This window comes from Schistocerca nitens, chromosome 3, assembly GCF_023898315.1.
Source record: "Schistocerca nitens isolate TAMUIC-IGC-003100 chromosome 3, iqSchNite1.1, whole genome shotgun sequence".
Classification (NCBI taxonomy): Eukaryota; Metazoa; Arthropoda; class Insecta; order Orthoptera; family Acrididae; genus Schistocerca; species Schistocerca nitens.
This window is the reverse complement of record NC_064616.1, coordinates 773,095,522-773,117,588: the sequence shown is the minus strand read 5'-3', so window position 1 is coordinate 773,117,588 and position 22,067 is coordinate 773,095,522. Positions and strand designations below refer to the sequence as shown.

General features: G+C 38.9%; 1 protein-coding gene across 1 annotated transcript in view; it reads left to right on the top strand.

Annotated features, from left to right (window-relative positions):
- The window catches only part of LOC126249758 (galanin receptor 2a-like), a 188,401-nt gene extending 168,425 nt beyond the window's left edge, over nt 1-19,976 (top strand). The window contains exons 5-6 of the mRNA XM_049951446.1: nt 10,002-10,116; nt 19,534-19,976. Coding sequence (XP_049807403.1) covers nt 10,002-10,116; nt 19,534-19,959 — 541 coding nt within the window. The 3' untranslated portion in view covers nt 19,960-19,976. The remainder of the gene's footprint in view (nt 1-10,001; nt 10,117-19,533) is intronic.
- The last annotated feature ends 2,091 nt before the right edge of the window (nt 19,977-22,067 follow it).

The following is a 22,067-nucleotide window of genomic DNA, read 5'->3' as shown; positions in this document are numbered from 1 at the left end:
TTGCTCATTTAAATTTCTGCAACAGCTTGTCGATGTTCTTTGATTGTTTCTTTTCAGGTGCAGATACCTTGTTTGCTTGTCATGCATCCAACACAAGCCTTACACTCCCTCTTCTTAGCCACAGTAACTAATAGGCTGTTGTATTGACTTTAAGATTTCTCTATTACTTCATTTATTAGATCTTCTGCAATTCCCTTTCTACTACTTCTTATGTTGCATGTAGTATTGGATAAGATGGCTTAAAATATGGCTTATGCGGCTTTAATTTTATATGATATGGTGAGCCTTTTATTATTCAGGATCTGTTTCCAAAAACTTTTCTGATTAATTTGGATAGCCTTTTAGCTGCTCTTTTAGCAATATTCTTAATCCCATGTATTTTGCTGCTGATGTCTTCCCATGTGAGCTCACGTGCCTCATTTGTACTGACAGATATGGTTTACTAAAGTTTCCTCTTCCATTACATCTTCACAGGCTGCTACTTAGCAATGTAGGAAAAATCTTGTACTCTATCTAGTGTAATTTTGTCATTGAAACTTATCTTCTCTTTTTCTCCATCATAAAATCTCGCCTTATTTTCTCCATAATCAATTTCTACTTCGTGCTCTGTCAACCAGTCTGACTCTATAATGACTTCTTCTTGCAAATTAGGCATTGTTACCACATCCATTCTGTATATGTCTCCTTCAGTCTCAACCTTCACCATTACTTGACAATTCACCACTTTCCCATATCCATCAACAGCTTCTTTTATTGTGAATCCACTAACTGGTAAACTCCATATGTTGTTTCCTGAATTCAATAGTTCATTATATATGTTGTTAGCTATATCATGCAGCTGGTTTCGGAAACTGACTACAGACCTAGTTGCACACCCACATATTTTAACTTCAGTTATTGGAGTAATTACCACCTTATCTTTTACTGTGTCCTCTAGTAGGTCTTCTAGTTCATCCTTTAGTCATTCAGCCTTTACAGCAGAAACATTTATTTCTTCATTGTCTGTGTTTAGAGGCCCTGCCATGTATATTTCAGGTCGGGCCACTCCTGAAACATCTACATGTTTCCTGTTCGTCCATTCTCAGAAGTTTCTGCTCCACCTCTCTGCCTCCATCCACTGCAGCTATCTTTGTGCAAGCTGCACCTTTCTTCCTCTCTTCTACCTGTCCTTTGATCATCATGAGATCTGAAAGCATAACTGCCATGTTCTTGGCCTCTACCATTTCTCTGTGTTCTGGCGTAATGTCAAGTGCCGACACAACAATCAAGAAAGGAAGAGCAGAGAAGGCTGTGAGACAACGTCAGCCAATAGCACACTGACAGACCCCTCTCTAGGACATCAGCAAGACAGAAGCGGCATCTAGGCCATGAGAATATAAGCACCGCTCTGTCTGGCCATTGACCGAGTTGAACTCAAGCCATCCTATTAATGCTACAGCAGTGACTTATGAACGGTATTGTTTTGCTTGTATTGGAATTGTATTTACTGAAGAGCTTGCTTGTGTTTGTCTATCGCCCCTTGCTTACAACATGTCAATATCTCACAAAGTTAAGTATTGCAATCATTTTAATCATTTCCTTTTGCAATAAAGTTCATTAATATGATTTGCTTGAATTGTTTTCTAGTGATCCTATAAATCAGCTTTCCAAGGCACCCTATACTAGATGAGCGGGCAGAATACAACACTCTGTTCATTCTGCCACTCCTGTTAGTAGCATGTCCCATGATGTGGGGCTGCACTACTGAAATGGTCTGTGTTCACTTGTGGCAGCCTATCTGCACACTCTAATTGCTCAAATATAACCCTGGCCTGGTCCACGGAGTCAGTAATGGTTACTATTAAATGACTACATACTTCACGTGGCAGCCTTTGTATCACCCCAATTGCACCACATTTTTCTCATCTGATTCTTCTCTAATTCCTTTTCAAAGAACTCACTGTAAGTTCTTGCTCATTCTCTTAATATGGAAAATTGCATATAGAGATTAATATGTCATCCTGTTTGTTCTTGGGCCAATACTTTTTTAGGAGCATCTTCTTAAATTCTGCGTACGTTAAATGTTCCATATCTAACCATATACCCCAGTCATATACTTCACCCTCTATTTGATTTACGATGTAAGCAATTTTAGTTCTTTCATCCTGTTATTTTGGCAATGATCTCTGGAAATTCCTTGTAAATGCTGCAGGGTGTAACTTGCCTCTGTGGTGGAATTTACTGAACTTACAACTGTTTATGAACTCCACTTGAGGGTCACTTTTGGTCACTACTGCAGTTTAGGCACTTAATGTTTTATTTCACTACTTAGTTTCTCAGTTACAACCGGCTTGATCTTTTGCTCAATATTTTGTTGTACTTTCTACATTTCTGCTACCATCTCCCCTGTGACTTTCACCATCTTCTCAACCTCTTCTACTCATTTATGTTTCTTCTCGTCCTTGTGCAATCATATGTGCCAAAACCACTATTGTGTATCTCTAGTGTTATGTTATCCTGCATCTGTTTTTGTTGTTCTTTTATTTGTTTAACTACTATTTCCTGAATTGTGATTTTATTTCCTTGTTTACTTTCTCATGTTCTTCCTTCCCTTTCTTTTTAATTCATTATCCATCTTTTCCTCCCATGCTTTAAATCTTGCCTCAAAACTTGTAAATCACAAATTGTTTTCCCTGATCTTCTTCAAGTGCTTTAATGTCTGATTTGAGGTTGCTTAATATTGATGATTTCATTTCTATTTGCTTCATTATTTTTCTGTTTAGTGACCATTACATTTCTTTTACTCACTTATCTATTTTTTCATCTAATTCCTTGACCGCCTTCATGATTAGTTGGAAATCAAAACCAGTTCCTCCCCTTAGCTTTGGTGTTTTGTCAAAAATGTCATACCAACTATCTTTGCTTGCCTCCATAGCTTCCCACTTTTCCATTTTGGGTGTGATCATGGCTTTTGTGCCAACTTCTTGGGTTGTGGCCTGAATTCCTGCACTTTCCCACTCCATGCTATCTTCAAAGAATAATTTTGTTGAGTTAGTTATCGGATTTTCCTCCCCATCGGATTCATTTTCTTGTTTCATTTCACTCCCTGATAACCAGTTTTCCTGTTGCTCTACATTTGACTGATATTTGCCTCCTCTGAAACACTCTCCTGTTGATTTCCTCTACATGCAATGTAGGCTCATTTTACACTATTTTAAATTTACTGATACTTTTCTGAATCTTATCCCAAATTTACCAATATTCACTGTTCTAAAATTTTGCTGTTTTGTCACACATGTACTTCACAGCCTATACATCACCTGTCATTGATTACTTTTTGCCACACTATTTATCAATTTCTACCACATCATTTTTTGGTTAATGGCTTACAGCAACTTGCAACTTGTTTTGTACTTCTGCTGCTGCCGCTGGCCACTTTACTGCTAGCTGCTGATTTTTGTGATGTGGCATCTGCTTGATCTGCTAATTATCAGGTAGCCTGGCCTCTTCTTCTTTCTTGTAGCAGCTCTTCTCTCATATCCAAAATGTTTAGAAAATTGTTGCCTCCTTTGTTCTCCTTATGAACACATCTGAGAATCATGCAGTCCATGTTGTCATGTGTTGCTACACGTAAGCTGCCCCCTATTTGTATCTCAGTTTGCTTGCAATGTTTCACTCAGGCTGCTTGACATTTTTAAGGCTATCAAACATCTAGACAACCAGTTTTTTGAGTGGCAAACATACTCTCAGAGTACATGCAACTGTATTTAGAGTCTCTACTGTGTAAATTACAACACATGTCATATCTACTTCATTCACGCTAATGCAAAACAATCCCATAAAGAAGTTAGGAAAGTGATTGAGGTTGTAAATTAGATAACACACTGGTATGAAAAACTTGATTTTATTTGTTTCTTGGTTGCAAATCAATATCACATGGTTTCTAGCTGCACTTGCACTACACTTGCATATCCTCATAATTCACAATATCTAATGTGTTAGTCATTGACATTCCTTTTCTGTGCAGTCCTCTTTTCCATATTAAATATTTCATAACTGACAAATTAATATTTTTAACACAGTTCCCATGATGGTGCTCTCATACATATTCACATCCTGCTCACATGATGGCTACAAGTATGGCTCGAGTGCAACTGACTGCCTACCGGCAGCCAGTCTCTAGACTGAGCTTGTACCTTCCAGAACTATGGGGCACCCCATCAGTGATGCCACTGCTCTGTAGCAAAGAGGTACACTGTGCTGTAGCATAAAGCATAGGGGCAGATTCAATCCGTTGAATGCCACATTTACATCTCTACCCTTACAGGGTCACTGGATGTGTAAGGTGAGCTGCCTGGGGAATGAACTTTGTGTAGCAGATCACTTTCACCACAAAAGACTGCAATTTCTTTCAGATTTTTGACCCAGCAGTTTCTCAGTAGCATCGATATGCTCTGTCATCAGCATGATCCCTTTGCTGCTTAACATATGCCCCAGTACTGCACAGGTGTTGCCAAGATCTTGCATTTCTCCAGGTTACAATTGAGTCTGTTCTCTAACAGCTGCTAAAACAATGTTTAAAAGATTTTCGTGAGTTCATCCAAGGTAGCACCAGTCACTCAAAGGTCATTCATATAGTTTATGCACTTTGGAATACCTTCAGGTAGTTGCTGTGTGTATTTTTCGAAACTTACTGTTGCTGAGGCAACCCCAAAAATGTAATCTCTTGTAGTGAAACATTCTAAAATGCTTGTTTATTACCAAGGCTTCTCATGCGTCCGCATCTACAGGTAGCTGCAAGTATGCATCCTTCAAATCAGTCTACGCAAAATATTGTGCCCCTGCTAACTTTCAAACAAGGTCCTGGCCAAGGAATTAGGGAAATGTCAATCCAACTTTGTGCATTAATCATGGTCTTAAAATTACTGAAAATTCTGTTGGACCTGTTTGCTTTCTTTACAATGGCCATGAGTGTCACCAAGAACTAGCTAAGACTGGTGCAATTGCTCCATACACCTGTAATGTGGATAATTTGGCCTTTATGGCATCCAGCATAGGCACAGTGGACTGCATGAGTGACATATGAACATTAAACTCTTTGGCCATACCCAACATTGATCGGAATAACTGCTGATAATTTTGCGATAATGGTTCTAAAATCTGGAATTGTACGAGGGCGGTTCAGAAAGTAACCTCCGATTGGTCACAGTGCGGGTTCTGGGGGGAGTAGCGATGCCATCTGTGCGTTCACGCACTCAACAGGTCAGTCGGCATCAAGCCGTGGTCGAGTGAACGTCGTACCTGCGCTAGTTTAGTTTTTGTGGCAGTTTGAAATGTGTGCTGCAATAGAAAACCCCGCCAAATGTGAAGTGCGTGCTGTCATAAGGTTTTTTACAGCCAAAGGATATTCTGCAGCAGCTATTCATCGTGAGTTTTGTGCCGTGTACGGACCAAGAGTTATGAGTGAAGGAGTTGTCCGTGAATGGGTACGTTTATTTAAAAGTGGATGAGAAAACGTTCATGATGAAGAGAGGAGTGGTAGACCATCATTGGTGACTGACAAACTCGTTCAGACAGTTGATGCAAAAGTTCGTGAAAATCGACGTTTCTCAATGTCGGAGTTGTCTACTGGTTTTCCACAGATTTCTAAGACTCTCTTGTACAAGATAGTGACAGCAAGATTGGGTTACCGTAAGTTCTGTGCACGATGGGTGCCCAAAATTCTTACCGACCACCACAAAACTCAAAGAATGGCCTCTGCATTAGACTTTCTGTCACGTTATGAGGACGAAGGAGAACCATTGTTAAACAGAATCGTGACCGGTGATGAAACCTGGATTAAGTACGTGAACCCTGAGACAAAAGAACAATCAAAGATGTGGGCACATTCAAATTCGCCTACCAAACCAAGAAAAGCCTCGCAAGATTTTTCTGCCAGAAAACTGATGGCAACGGTGTTTTGGGATGCCAAAGGGGTGTTGTTGGTTGAATTCATGGAACATGGTACAACCATTAATCAAGACGTGTACTGTGAAACAATAAAAAAGTTACGACGGGCTATACAGAACAAACGCCGTGGTATGCTGACTTCCGGTATCGTTTTTTTGCACGATAACGCCCGTCCTCACTCTGCTCGCAGAACAACGGCCCTTCTTGAGTCCTTCAAGTGGGACGTTATCAACCATCCACCTTACAGCCCAGACCTGGCGCCAAGTGATTATCACCTCTTCATGCATTTGAAGAAATGGCTCGGGTCACAGCGGTTTGATGACGACGAAGAGCTCAAAGATGCGGTCACAGGCTGGCTCCAGGCACAAGCGGGTGATTTTTATGCAGAAGGAATTTCAAAGCTTGTGAAGAGATACGATAAGTGCCTCAATCGCTATGGAGACTATGTAGAAAAATAGTGCAAAGATGTAGTTGTAAGATGTATATATTAAAATATTTTTATTTAACTTGGTGTATTTTTTTAAATCAACCGGAGGTTACTTTCTGAATGGCCCTCGTATTGAGCTTTATGCCAGCTTCACATCATCCAGTACTCAGAAAGTGAATGCAGTGAATGCATCTAAACCAAAAATGTTTACAGCCAGCAGTGAAGTTATGATCAACAAGGTGATTTGCCATTCCATATCCTAGTAATCTGCCCACATAGCAGTTTGTCCTCTCAAAGGAATCTTTTGCTGGCTATGTCAAACAACCTGCCACTGCGGCATCTGCAGACAGATGGAGCCCAAACTCTGATAGGTTTCCTGGTTAACCAAAGAAATTATTTCCTCTGTGTGAACTTAGAACTGTGTTGTAACACCACTGGTATTTAATTCAAACAAGAGGTTATTAGGTGCTTGACCGGGTTCTGCCAACACTAGGGTTAAGCAAACACTGATGCTTGGTCAGGTAATGCACCCAGAGTCTAGTGGCAAACACTGGCATGTCGACCCATCACTCTGTTGTCCTGTCCTGGCACAGTACTGCTAAGAGCCCTCACTTGAAACATGCGAAAAAAAGTGGGCACTGGCTATGCCCGTGATGAAGCCAACAGTTTGGACATGCCCGTGATGAAGCCAACAGTTTGGACAAGACTTAAATGGCTATGGGAGTGAATCCAATGTTGAGGTGGGGTAGCATCTTATGATCTGCTGTAGATACAGAAAGGGAAGGGTCCATGCTTTTGCACAATCTTGTGCAAACTGTTGCTACTGCTAAGTAACAAAGCACTCAGGACTGCGGGATCTGACATGTTTCTTACCTTGAATACAGCATAAATCTACACAAGTAGTTTTTCCACCTCTACAGTGGCATGAGACATAGAAAACTGCGGAGACAGGCGTGATGGCTGCTTGCAGATGTTCGCCCCACTGGCTGCATGCTTGCGTTTTAGACCAGCTCTACATCTCGCTTGACAGCTCTTGTATCTGGTCCTGCTGCAGTAGTTGACAGCAGGTGCAGTTGCATATGTTCCTGCAGTTGTGTCTGTAGCATTCTTTTATGCTGCCAAAAGCTCCAGAAACTTTTGATCCATTGTTATGAATTTATGCACATGCAAGAATCAGCCTCTTCACCACCTTAGTAACACACTACCCAGGTGAGGGAATGCCATGAGTCAGTTTCTGGCAGGTGGCCAAAAGGACCAAGTGGATTATGGGAAAAAATGTACACACATCCGAAAGGGCAAATTGAGAGTAATCCAATATGTGAAAGCCTAGAATCATCAACAATGTACAAGCAATGCCAATTCTGGATTGCCAACACTGATCAGTTGCAAACTGCTGGTATTGACTGTTGTGATGTAGTCCTTTCATGCCATTATAATTAAAAAGTAGTTGTTAAGCAAATAATTGTATAAATAAAAATAACACTAGAAAACCACAGCTATTTTGTGTAGTATTGTGGAAGGAGATATACACCAAGTTTCGCCATACCAGAAGCCGACCAGCAGCTGAATGATAAGCTGTGCAACATTACTGAGGACAATGTAGCCAGACAGATTTCACCATGCTTGTCTTACAGGTCTTTGTTTATTTAGTATTTCAACATATAGCAGTGATAATATGTCCCTCAGTACAGCTGATTATTTTAAGGTGACATTACCATAAAAACTGGTAATAGCTGTTGAACATGCTTGGAATTATGACTGAAAATGAAATGGTTTTGTAATAACATGCAATCACTGATGCTCCACAGCCATATGGTTAATTTAAACTCCTGAAGGAAAGTGCTGGCTAGCCATTCAGTCTCATCGTGACATGTTTGTGTAAAATGGCTGAAAACATTTAATCCACAAGAAACAAAGATATTGCACATACTTTAAATAGATTTACATTTCAATCACAGATGCGCATGTTGAGTTAACTTTGTTTAAAGGTGTAATTTTTTTAATCAGGAGACCATTCTGCTCAGTTTTCAAGAAAAAGTATGAAAGTATGTTAAGTTAAAGTGTCACTCTTGTATTTAGGGTTAAAACAGTGTGTCTTTATTTTTACATAGTACTATACCATTCCAAATTATTTTCATCTATACTCGGTGAGCATAATATGTAGAGGTCATCTACACTCCTGGAAATGGAAAAAAGAACACATTGACACCAGTGTGTCAGACCCACCATACTTGCTCCGGACACTGCGAGAGGGCTGTACAAGCAATGATCACACGCACGGCACAGTGGACACACCAGGAACCGCGGTGTTGGCCGTCGAATGGCGCTAGCTGCGCAGCATTTGTGCACCGCCGCCGTCAGTGTCAGCCAGTTTGCCGTGGCATACGGAGCTCCATCGCAGTCTTTAACACTGGTAGCATGCCGCGACAGCATGGACGTGAACCGTATGTGCAGTTGACGGACTTTGAGCGAGGGCGTATAGTGGGCATGCGGGAGGCCGGGTGGACGTACCGCCGAATTGCTCAACACGTGGGGCGTGAGGTCTCCACAGTACATCGATGTTGTCGCCAGTGGTCGGCGGAAGGTGCACGTGCCCGTCGACCTGGGACCGGACCGCAGCGACACACGGATGCACGCCAAGACCGTAGGATCCTACGCAGTGCCGTAGGGGACCGCACCGCCACTTCCCAGCAAATTAGGGACACTGTTGCTCCTGGGGTATCGGCGAGGACCATTCGCAACTGTCTCCATGAAGCTGGGCTACGGTCCCGCACACCGTTAGGCCATCTTCCGCTCACGCCCCAACATCGTGCAGCCCGCCTCCAGTGGTGTCACGACAGGCGTGAATGGAGGGACGAATGGAGACGTGTCGTCTTCAGCGATGAGAGTCGCTTCTGCCTTGGTGCCAATGATGGTCGTATGCATGTTTGGCGCCCTGCAGGTGAGCGCCACAATCAGGACTGCATACGACCGAGGCACACAGGGCCAACACCCGGCATCATGGTGTGGGGAGCGATCTCCTACACTGGCCGTACACCACTGGTGATCGTCGAGGGGACACTGAATAGTGCACGGTACATCCAAACCGTCATCGAACCCATCGTTCTACCATTCCTAGACCGGCAAGGGAACTTGCTGTTCCAACAGGACAATGCACGTCCGCATGTATCCCGTGCCACCCAACGTGCTCTAGAAGGTGTAAGTCAACTACCCTGGCCAGCAAGATCTCCAGATCTGTCCCCCATTGAGCATGTTTGGGACTGGATGAAGCGTCGTCTCACGCGGTCTGCACGTCCAGCACGAATGCTGGTCCAACTGAGGCGCCAGGTGGAAATGGCATGGCAAGCCGTTCCACAGGACTACATCCAGCATCTCTACGATCGTCTCCATGGGAGAATAGCAGCCTGCATTGCTGCGAAAGGTGGATATACACTGTACTAGTGCCGACATTGTGCATGCTCTGTTGCCTGTGTCTATGTGCCTGTGGTTCTGTCAGTGTGATCATGTGATGTATCTGACCCCAGGAATGTGTCAATAAAGTTTCCCCTTCCTGGGACAATGAATTCACGGTGTTCTTATTTCAATTTCCAGGAGTGTATTTAAAAAACGATTATAAACATACTCAATAAAAAACTGTACTTTTCAGCACAAACAGAATTTCCAGCCGTCAAGAGAACACATTGACAGCCTCACAAAGCAGCAGACACACAGTGACTAGAAGACGAAACAGGGCTGACACAGCACGCGCCACAAGGAAGCAGGTACATCAGTCAACTAAATGCTACCACTGATTGAGTACAAAATTCCCTAGTGCATGGCTTGGAGGCAAGAGATACATTGCATAAAATTCAACATATGCAATTAAACTTTATTAAAAAGTAGAAGACATTGAAACTTAATTCAGGTGAACACAGATTTTTTAGTTACTGATCTCTAATTCTGATGTATAGACTTGTCCAGTCAGTTTATAAACATTTACTTAATTTTTCAAGAGTATATAATTTATTTCTCTGCATAATTATGTGCACATGCAGTAATTAAGTACCAAAATAAATATAGTGTATTCTGAATTCTTAAGAATTTAAACACATTATGACTTCGAAACAATCAACAATAAGTTTTTCTCCTCATGTAAAATCTATTATGATGCTTAATAAAAAACATAACACAAGTAATGGTTGGTATATCTTATGGCACTTAAAAGAACACAAACTGAGCACAAGGGAAATTTTTGCCACAAAATAGTTTTCATTTTACATTGAGAAGATCATATGGCATAATTGGTCAGGAGATGCTCTCTACAGTTATTAGGCTGTTAAGTCTTTCTGTCACTGCAAACTGGTTCTTGCAACCTCTTTTAATGACTTAGTAAACGTTTAGAGCCACTTTAGGTCTGTTGGTTTACAATAGCTGATGGTAGTGAGTCTGGCTACAATTGATGGTTGTCCCAACTTGTGTAGATCAATGCACAATTGTTTCTTGTTTGTGTCCAAAATAAATACCGGTATTGCAGCAACTTGAAAGGAAGAAAAATACTTATAAAAATTATGTATGATACAAACTTCCTCCTTTGGTGTTAAAGGAGAATATGATATGTGATTTAATTCAATTTTAGAGATGTATGCTATATAAGATACATTAAGTAAGTGACGATCAGTTCTAGAAATATGAAGACTAATATTCATATGAAAAAACTCTCTGTTACAGACATCTACAAAACACTAAAACTAGAAAACACTGAGAGGCCAGATTAGTTTAATATTATAGTTCAACACTTTTGAACACTTATGCCCCTTGTCATCAAAAGTCAAACTTGTATCAGGACACTTCTTAGAACAGTTCTTATAGCATGTTGTTGCTGTGGTCTTCAGTGCAGAGACTGGTTTGATGCAGCTCTCCATGCTACTCTATCCTCTGCAAGCTTCTTCATCTCCCAGTACCTACTGCAACCAACATCCTTCTGAATCTGTTTAGTGTATTCATCTCTTGGTCTCCCTCTACGATTTTTGCCCTCCATGCAGCCCTCCAATACTAAATTGGTGATCACTTGATGCCTCAGAACATGCCCTACCAACCGATCCCTTCTTCTAGTCAAGTTGTGCCACAAATTTCTCTTCTCTCTAATTCTATTCAATACCTCCTCATTAGTTATGTGCTATACCCATCTAATCTTCAGCATTCTTCTGTAGCACCACATTTCAAAAGCTTCTATTCATCAGTTATTTTGCTCCCAAAATAGCAAAACTCATTTACTACTTTAAGCGTCACCCGATTTAATTCGACTACATCCCATTATCCTCATTTTGATTTTGTTGATGTTCATCTTCTATCCTCCTTTCAAGACACTGTCCATTCCGTTCGGCTGCTCTTCCAGGTCCTTTGCTGTCTCTGACAGAATTACAATGTGATCAGTGAACCTCAAAGTTTTTCTTTCTTCTCCATGGATTTTAATTCCTACTCTGAATTTTTCTTTTGTTTCCTTTACTGCTTGCTCAATATACAGATTGAATAACATCAGGGATAGGCTACAACCCTGTCTCACTCCCTTCTCAACAACTGCTTCCCTTTCATGCCCCTCGACTCTTATAACTGCAATCTGGTTTCTGTACAAATTGTAAATAGCCTTTCGCTCCCTGTATTTTACCCCTGCCACCTTCAGAATTTGAAAGAGAGTATTCCAGTCAACATTGTCAAAAGCTTTCTCTAAGTCCACAAATGCTAGAAATGCAGGTTTGCCTTTCCTTAAGCTATTTTCTAAAATGCATGTGCTTCATAAACAATTGTTAATGATAGGAAAGTGAAAAGGAGACACATAAACAAGCAAGAAAGTTCCAGTACACAATGGCTCCACAAGTTATCCAATTTTGAAATGGTGACACCTATTTCTGAGTTCCATAGAAACTTGTATTCAATTCATCAACACAGTGTTACAGAAAAAAATGTTCAGAATGCTGTTCTTGTGTCTATATACTATATAGCATGTCTCTGCAATAATCTGTGAATCTTCTAGTCAAAATCATCAGTCTATATCCCAGATATTTTAACAACTTTTACTCTACACCAAGTGGTATTATTTCAGTCCCACATTCTTAAAGAATAAGGAGACACCATGTTATATCAATTAAGGCATCATTATAGCATTTTATCCATCATGATGATGATATATGAAGTATCATCAAACAGCCTCCCTTATCCTATTAAACAACCAACATGGCTTTTTAAGAGGAAGAGCCTATACATATTGAGTCTATAACATAATCTAGTTAACTGGAAAACAAAAAAAAAAATTCAACAAACCTACATTTCTAACAGTCAAAAATTATGGCATGCTAAAACTTTTCTTGGAGTCATTAGACAAAAACTATTGGAAATTATGAAAGAGAAAGGAGTTCCAGCCCATATGTTAAATGCTGTTAGAAATCGCTGGCCCAAGAGAAACAATAAAGTGGAGGTAATGTGGGGAAAAAAACAAATAACTGAAAACCAATACTTCAGATACACATGTCCTTTATCATCTGCACTGTTTAAGTTTTACATATAAATTGTTATTTGTAACTGTAAAAAAAAGTCTTGGCTCTGAAATCTAATATCGAGCAATACCAAAGGTGGACTTATTTGCTGTAGATGACCAAGTAATCACAACATAGAAGATGATTTACAAAGACCAGTCCATGAACTGTGCACACACACACACACACACACACACACACACACACACACACACACACACACACACACACACACACAGTAGAAAGTGTTGCATTTCTATGGTATTATTATTACCCATTTAGCCAAGATGTGGGTGTAGAAGTAGTTGGGTGTATGTTTGATGGTCTAAAGATGTTACCCATATTCCCTCAGTCCACTACTTCCAATATTCTTTGGCAGTGCTAGTTAAGGGTTTCGGGAGACCAAACAGTTAATGTCATTAGCATCCTATTCACCCTGCTCCCCTGCACCCAAAAATACAAAGATGATTTCATCTGCTGGGTAGGTTAAGGTCAGTGTTTTCTGGGATGCAGAATGGTTTCTTTTAACAGATTACTTCGCAAAGGGTAAAATAATAAGTGGCAAATACTACACAAGTCATTTGAACCAGGGAAAAAAATGTAAGAGGTTCAGATTGCAAAAGAAAAAAAAGAAAAACATCATTGTTCTTTGGGACAATGTATCTGTTGACAAAGATGCCGTGACACCAGAAAAAACTAAGGGATTTGATGTAAAAATTGTTAGAACATCCTCTCCATTTACTGTATTTAGCACCCTCTGATTTCCCCCCGTGAGGGCTATTCAGAAAGTAGCTTACATTTTGCACTACAGAGCGAGATATGGTTCTAGCATCCCCATCTTGATGTCTGAGGGTCTACTAAATCATAATGCATTAGGTTCTGATCATTTGTAGTCTATTTTCTCTGCTTTGTTCATTGTGAATGCTTAAAATGTGTGTTGCAATAAAAATATCCATGAAGTTGTGAAGTGCAATCAGTGATTAGGTTTTTATTCTCCAAAAAACTGAGGCCAATTGAGATTTGTCAGGAAGTTTGTATAATGTATGGAAATGATGAACTGAGTGAAGCTGAAGTGAGACAATAGTGCACCACATTTAACAATGACCATACTAATCTTCACGAGGAAGTGCAATGTGGCCGATAATTGTCAGTGCTGAACTGGCGGAGAAAATCAGTGATAATATTTTCAAATCAAATATTGTGAAACATTAAAGAAATCAAGGAGAGTGATATAAATCAAAACATCAAGGAAAGTTACATTCCAAGGTTGTTTTCATTCATGACAATACATGACCTCACACAGTGATTTGGAATCAAAGGATCTTGAATGGCTTCGGTTGGGAGCATTTTGGTCGTCCACTGTACATTCTGGAAATTACTCTAAACAATTTCCACTTGTTTCCACACATGAATACCTGGCCTGCAACACAGTGCTTCGACGATGACAAGAAACTGTACAAAGGTGTCCACACAGAGTTGAAGTCTCAGGTGGCAACATTCTATGATAATGGTACTAACAAGTTGGTGTATCATTATGATAAGTGCATTAATTTATACAGAGATTATGTTGACAAATAACTGAACAATGTGCATCTCAAATGTAAGTAATAAAATAAGTTTCATTTCATTTTTATTTATTTATTTATTTATTTATTTTTTAATCCTAAAAACCAAGTTACTTTCTGAATAGCCCTTGTATTTTCACATTTAAGGAAATTTGTGGCTGAAAAAATGTTTCAAGTCAAATGAAGAGACTATGAGAACCATTAGTGGCTATATTACACACCCTCCAAAATAAATCTTTGGGGGTGGACTCTCCTAACTGGAAAAGTAAAGTGCACTGGCATAAAAAGAGGACAATGTTGAAACATAAGTGCATTTTTTATCTAACAACTACTGTATTCTGCTGCCAGGCCAAAAAGTTGTCACATTACTGTCATAGTGTCTCACTAGCAATTAAGAATAGCTGCTGAATCCCAACACCAGGTGCAATATAAGTCATGATTAACTTCTTGGTTGAATGGTCAGTTTCAAGAAGAGTCATGTTTACTACAACACTGTCAAACCATTGTGCAACAAAAGTAAAGTTGTATGATAAAAATAGCTGTGAAATCCAAAAGGTTAGGTTCAGCCACCTGAACTGGAAAAGTATAGTCTATCCTTTGCACCCGTAGGCACCTGTCCTGCACGAAATGCGTGCAGTGTGTGTTCTTTAAGTGTAACTGTTAAGAATAGGTGACTGTAATGGGTGTAAGTGTAGTGTGGTGTCACATATGTGTTGGAAGATGGTGAGAGAAGAAAGAGGGTGAAATCTGCTGCCAACACAGTGCCTAATAATCTCAAATACTAATGGGTTCAATGAGTTTAATGTCCCCATCTAAAATGTATTTTCCATATTCCATCACAAACCATTACTTTTGCCTACATATTTAAAATATATGAAACTTTAGAGCAGATAAAGGCCCATTTTCTTGTAACAACATTTGTTGCTTATTGGATACATGGGAAATTCTTGAGTTTTTCAGATTATTGTAAATAGTGAGGAAATTAGAAATAAAGCACTCTCTCTTAATGTAATGCCATCACAGCTTGGCACGGATCACTCTTCATCCAGCTTTCACAGTTTGTCATGGCTGGTAAAGCAAATTGGTAATCTCATGTCAACATTGATATTTCTTGGAAAATACTGAGTGGAATACAAACAGTGGAATGAACAGAAATAACAGCTCACTGTATAATGTAGACAGCTTACAAACTAGTGTTGGTCTTCAGAGCACCCACAAAGTTAGTAATCCCAAGTTGCACAAAGAGGAGGAAATTTATAGGCTGATCTTTTCAGCATTTTATAGATCCAGCTTGTGCTACATTCTTTTTCCTTCTGGGAGAAGCTTCAAAGCTTATCTTAAAGCATACATATTCTGCCAAAATCTTTTACAGGTGAATGAAGGCTCTGTTGTTGGAATATTTCATTCTTGTACAGCAAACTCTTAGCCTTGTGATATTTTGACATATAACTCATGCATTAATTTCATGTTCTTAATCACAGAAAGATTGCTATATCAAGTGTTATTGTGTTGAGTTTGACAACTCACATAGGAAAAGAAATAAGGGAGTGGAAATACTCAAGTACAACATTGTTTTTCAGCAAGAGTTTTTTGTTAGCTGCAGCTATGCATCTCAAGACACTTTGCTTTATTTCTTCAGGGCACGTGGTTACCTTTTCTTTTCATACGCAAAGTGTCTGCTAAAAATTTATCTTTTCAGTTGTCTTGCTTTCTGTAGAACTATTACTTATCTATATTTTTTAGCATATCTTTTCCAACATCAGTCACTGAGGATTAAATATTCAACATTGATACATAATTTGTACATTTTTGGAGAAATCTCAGCAAGGTGATCACAGCAGTTGTGACAATGTGTGGATGTCGACAGATATATAGCTTGCCCTGTTGATTTATGCCACTGCTGCTCAGCCTCTAACAGAAACTCTTGAACCTGCCTTTGCTGAGAGGTTCCATTTGCACCTAATTATTAAGAATAAGATATGCTCTATTGTTGCAGTAGAAAAACCATAGGTTCTACAGTTCATTAAGCACAAAAGTGCTTTAAACCACTCCGAAAACTGATATATAAATGCTCCTTGATAATTTCATTTCATCCTTTGCATTTGTATCCCTTATTCAGCTCATACAAAACATAATGCAGAGAAATCTGTCATCCAATCACAGCAGACTATAAGGCTACACTTGTTCACTTTAATTTTGACTATGGGCTTGCTAGGTCAGAATTAGTCCAAGTCAGCAGTGTTAAGGTAAACAGTGTATGTTTCCAGCTTTGTAAACAATCAATTTGGTGCCACACTAGTAGCCTTAGTGTCATCATTGCTGAATGTTATCTGTTATTTTATAATACTGTTTGATAATACGGAAGGAAATGTAGTTGCAGTTTATATTAAATATCAAAGTGGTCTCTCTGCAGGCTGGTTTATAATGAGTAGCTGCAGAACAACTATCTGTACCAACGACATACAGTATCCTGTTACATGACATCTTCTGCTGATACATCCGCAAGGAATATCGATTCATCTGGCTAATCTAGGTATATGAAAATCCTGCAGAAATGACAAAGCATAAAATAATGTGAACTCTTTGAATTCTAACAATGCAACGCAGAAGTGGTGGTTTTCATAAATTGTCATAAAATTTGACATTTTTCCTGTTCCTACATAAAAATGTTGTAAATCTGTGGATGGGAGTTTACTAACATCGGTAACTGATAAGTACTGAATGGTGAAATTGGATTTTATCTTTCTTCTCAAATTTGAAAATCGCATATAATTTTAAAACAACAGCAGATTTCCCAAATAAAGAACTATCACTCTATATATGATGTCATGCAGACTATATTCCTGCAGCAGTTTTAGTTGCCGAGGTGATATTTCCATGTTTTTGAGAGTTCCTTAATGTGGTGCATCAATCAAACTAGATACTTTGGTAGTACGCTAGTATAAACACGAAAAACACATGCAGTATAGCTTTGCAAATACTTAGTCAACACAGCATCTGATACTTTTCAACCTAACTTACGATCTAGCCTACACAACGGATCACGTTGTTACCACAATCTTCATTCAATCAACAGTAAAAATAATAGTGTATAAATATTGAAATACATAATCAGGGTTGTGTTTTACTGCCATAAAAATGTTTGAATGAAATCATGTCTTTTTCTGTGATATAGCAGCTGGATAAAACATTAACTGTACTGCAAGTTAAACACGAAGATTTCTTCATTAATGTGGAAAAAATAACTTTTTGCTATTAAACTAGTAAGCTTTTGAAAAATATACGTAATTCAGAAATAAATATGCATACTTCAGAAAGAGGTGAAGGAAATACAGAAATGCCCCATTTTGCACCTTCGCATTAGTCTAACTTCTTTTATGGCTACAGATCCATTCATTAAGTCTGTGTTCACAGCTCTATATTCTTGTTCCAACTATGGGAAGATAGTTAACTCTAGTAATGCTGACTTTGCAAAGAGTCTGTTATGTGTACCTAGAATGCCGCGGGGCGGGGGGGGGGGGGGGGGGGGTGTTTCCACTCTACAGTGAAGAGTACTCACATATCACTGGCATAAAGTCTCAGAAGAGAACTTTCAAGTTATGGAAATGCTTTCTCTTAAAAATTTTAGCAGTGTACGGTTGCAAAGTTATTTTTTTCTTTAACTGATTAGATTTAATGGGTTTAATATAAATGATTTCTCTTTACATAAAAGTGAGGTCAGGAAATATAATGCAATTGCTAGTTATATTTTCATCTTCAACATAACATTGGAAAACAATGGAATAAGACAAAAATAAGAACATACTGCAAGCCAAAGAAGGCAAAAAACAAACACTGACAGAAAGTAATACTGAGACAGGCAAAAAGTAACAATGAAATTGGCCATAAAATATAAGTTTTATCCTGTACATAGTGAAGGTGACTCTTCTCCTCTTGCAGCAAGTATTTACAACCAATAGACGTAAACTCATTAAAAATTACACACTCGTCTCTCGTACTCTGTTTTGATTTAACTTGTGATAATCTTTTACATTCTGCCTGCTGTCTCCATCGTACAATGTGTGTTTCACTTTCTGCCATGTCCATCTCTTACTTTGTGAGATCTGCTGTTCTGAGGTACCATATGTTTGTTATTTTGCATCTTGTTCCCATAATATCAATTTCCTCTTTGCCTGCTGCTTTACTTCACCTGTACCTTTGATAGGTAGCTCTCTTTCCACCTATCTCAGTCTTCTTATATTTTATTTATAATTTCATCCTATGCTTTTCATTTTCCTCCTCTATTTTCTACAAGTGCACTCTATTTTTGTTTAGATTGTTGTTCTCTAGTAACTTCACGTCCTTTTCTCATAGTCAACTCCAATAACTTTTCTGGAACTTGTGATTTCTTCCTCTTCCTCCACAAGTACAAAAGAAATTGTTGGAAATGGGAAAGAAACTTCTGAAAATAGAACTTGATGTTTAGCGTTAATTTAACAACAGTTTTGACACACGACATGGTTTCTATATGTTTTTGTTTGTCTTTATTACATAAGAGGGGCAAAGATGGAACAAATACCATTAAACAACACAATAAAGCAATTCCAGCAGTCTTTCTTGGTTTACAAAATAATTCTCATAATAAAAGTATTGTCCAAACAATATAGTAAAACCTTCAATCAGAATTCAGTGCAAGTTATGCGTCTTGACATACTACGGCCTTTTCAATAGCATTTTTTATTGTTTTGCTTTCAAGTATTTTCCTATTCACTCCTTCGAATCTGCTCCATATTTGTAAGAGTGTGTTTTGACTTTCATTTCTTTCTGTCCTGGCCTTCAGTTGGCTATAGTCAGAAGTTCACTGCTTAAATATTTTTTTCTGTGTGTGTGTGTGTGTGTGTGTGTGTGTGTGTCAACATTTATGAAATTTAAATATCGTAGTGAGCTTGTTATTCCATTTTCCCCTAACCTGATAACTTTCAGTTTGAATTACATATACGTTGATAACAACTAGTTTACAATATAGACAGGTAAAATGAATTCTATTTTCCCACAGACAGTTCCAAGTGTAAAGAAAAGTTTCACTGATGCATTGACTTAAAATGTTAATTTTCTTTTTTTCCAGGTTATCAAAATGCTGATTTTGGTAGTAGTACTTTTCCTTCTCTGTTGGGGACCAAGAATAATAATGAACATGCTTACTAAAATTGGTCTACAAAGTTTTACTCCAACTGAGTACACAATGAGGGTTGTGTTCAACATCCTGCCAGTCATTCATGCTTGCTTTAATCCAGTAATATACTCTTTCATGTCTAAAAACTTCCGCCGTTCACTGAAAAGACAGTTTGAGACTCTTGGATGCAGAAGAAATTTGTCCAGACACAGGAGCAGCAGTTTCAGAAGCAGCAGATTGCATCATGGCACAATCACACAACAGACAAGCATCAGACCGCGATACACACTGTCCTCATCATCGAGCACATACAATGCTGATGTCACCAGACACACTGAAATGGAAAACACAGATTCTGTCAACAGTACAGTGGTCTGATGAGAATTATGCTTAAAAATCCCTGTAATTGCTATTATAATTATAATAAAATGACAGAACAGTGTGTATTAAGTACATTTTGTTTCTTGTTCTGTGTATGCTCCTTGGAGTTTTACAGTGTTATTATCTTCCTGGTGATTTATTTCTTGTGCTTAACCTCTTGATTCTATGAGAGAGACTAAAATAAAAACACAAAACTTCCTTTTTCTCTCAATATCTTTATAAATACAAAAAAGATGTCACCACAGGAAATGTAACAAAATAATCTTTACAACAACAACAACTTTAGTGGAACATTTTCTTTTATTTTAAATGTTACAGACACAGCAAGATCCTGTTGAAAGTATGTTCAATGATCAATAGTAGTTGCTATATGTGAGTATAAAAGATGTAATTGCTATGGGCAATATGGGCAATCATTATTTCACAACAGTGAAAAGTACTATATTTAAACCTGTACTCATGGTTTCCTACTGTGTGTATCACATGTGTCAACACAAAGCAGTTTTTACAAAATATTTGACAAACCAGTCATATGTCTGCAGTAAAGTGTTACAGTTAAGGTTAAATAAAAACACTGCCATGATTTTTTTAAATCACTAGTTGAGGCATGAACTACACTCCATGAAAACAAGCTCGCTCGCTCTCTCTCTCTCTCTCTCTCTCTCTCTCTCTCTCTCCCCCCCCCCCCTCTCCCCCCCCCCCCGGCCCCCCCTTTTCTCTCCCTTATTTTCTTTCTTGTCAACTGGTATCTCATATCACATATTATGACTTTTATTATACAGATATATTTCTTGTTTTTCTAACATCTTTTACATGAAAGATCAGCATTTGAGCAAAAAGGAAGACGCACAGCCGTTACCAGGTTTCTCTCAGCCTACAGAAATCAAGCGCTTTTTTACATGAATAAAAACAATTAACTGTGTCAATCACTATTTTATTTTTAGTTTTTTGGTTGGCACTACAAAATTTGACTAAATGGCTCCCATCATCCAGTACCTGCAATTTAAAATACACACAGCAGGTTCCACATTTATGTCAACAGCACATAGCGGAGAGCACCTAGGCTATACAATTAATCAAAAACCTACCCCAATCTTAGTTTAAAGGAAACTACAGTAGATCATCGATTATCCAAAGTAATTGGGGGACATGGGTGTTCGGAAAACTGGTTTGTTCGGATAATCAAACTGTACATGTTTATTTGCCAAAAAGAAGTACTGTACAGTAAATTTATTCATAAAAACAGGCATCTCTTTTAGTATTACAAAGTAACATACAAAGGCAACTTCAGTAGGAATATATAGTATGTGGCACAGTTTATTAAACAAAAATATATACATATTACATACGCATTTTGCACGAACAATACACACAGTATACAAAATGGGACCTGAGATAGGTTCTCCTTCCGATCTCTTTAGTGTAAACCACTTGTAAACAGCATCATCTAGATCTGTGTTAGTGGCGAGCTTCATAGTTTTACGGCTTGTTGATCCATCAGTAGAATCAAGCATAGCTATAAAATTTGTTATGCTCGTCTTTTGTATTTTTATATCCGTAATTGTCGACTTCCCCCACCCTGCACTCGTTGGATAAAGTGGTTGCAGATTCACCTTCTTCTAACCTTTTAAATCTCATACTTGTCCCTCATAGAAAGGACAACACGTTTACGTTTAAACATTTTGTATTGTCAAGTTCACTTCTTCATGCAGCAGCACACAAGTGGTTGTAACAGAGAATAGAAGGTGACTGTTTGCACCGTGAGAAGCTCTTCTTGGGGACGCGCAATCCTTCAAACTGTGCGGAGCCCCACGCCTCAACTCTAAGCTGACGCAGCTGTTGCTGTGAACAGCTTTGATACTGCTGCTACTTCTACTGCCAGTGCCAAGCCGACAGAAGTGTGCTGATTGTTGAAAACACAGCGACTGGCAGCTTGGCCGGTCAGCAGCGCCTTGTGAAGGCCCCATTAGAAGCAATGTTCCGCCAGCGGTGGCCCAGTACAGCGACTACTGTGGGAAACTTGGTTTGGGAGTGAGGGAGATGATGGATGGTAGGGTGGGAGAGTAACAGGTGCGAGCGAGTACACAGTTCGGTTAAGCGGTCGT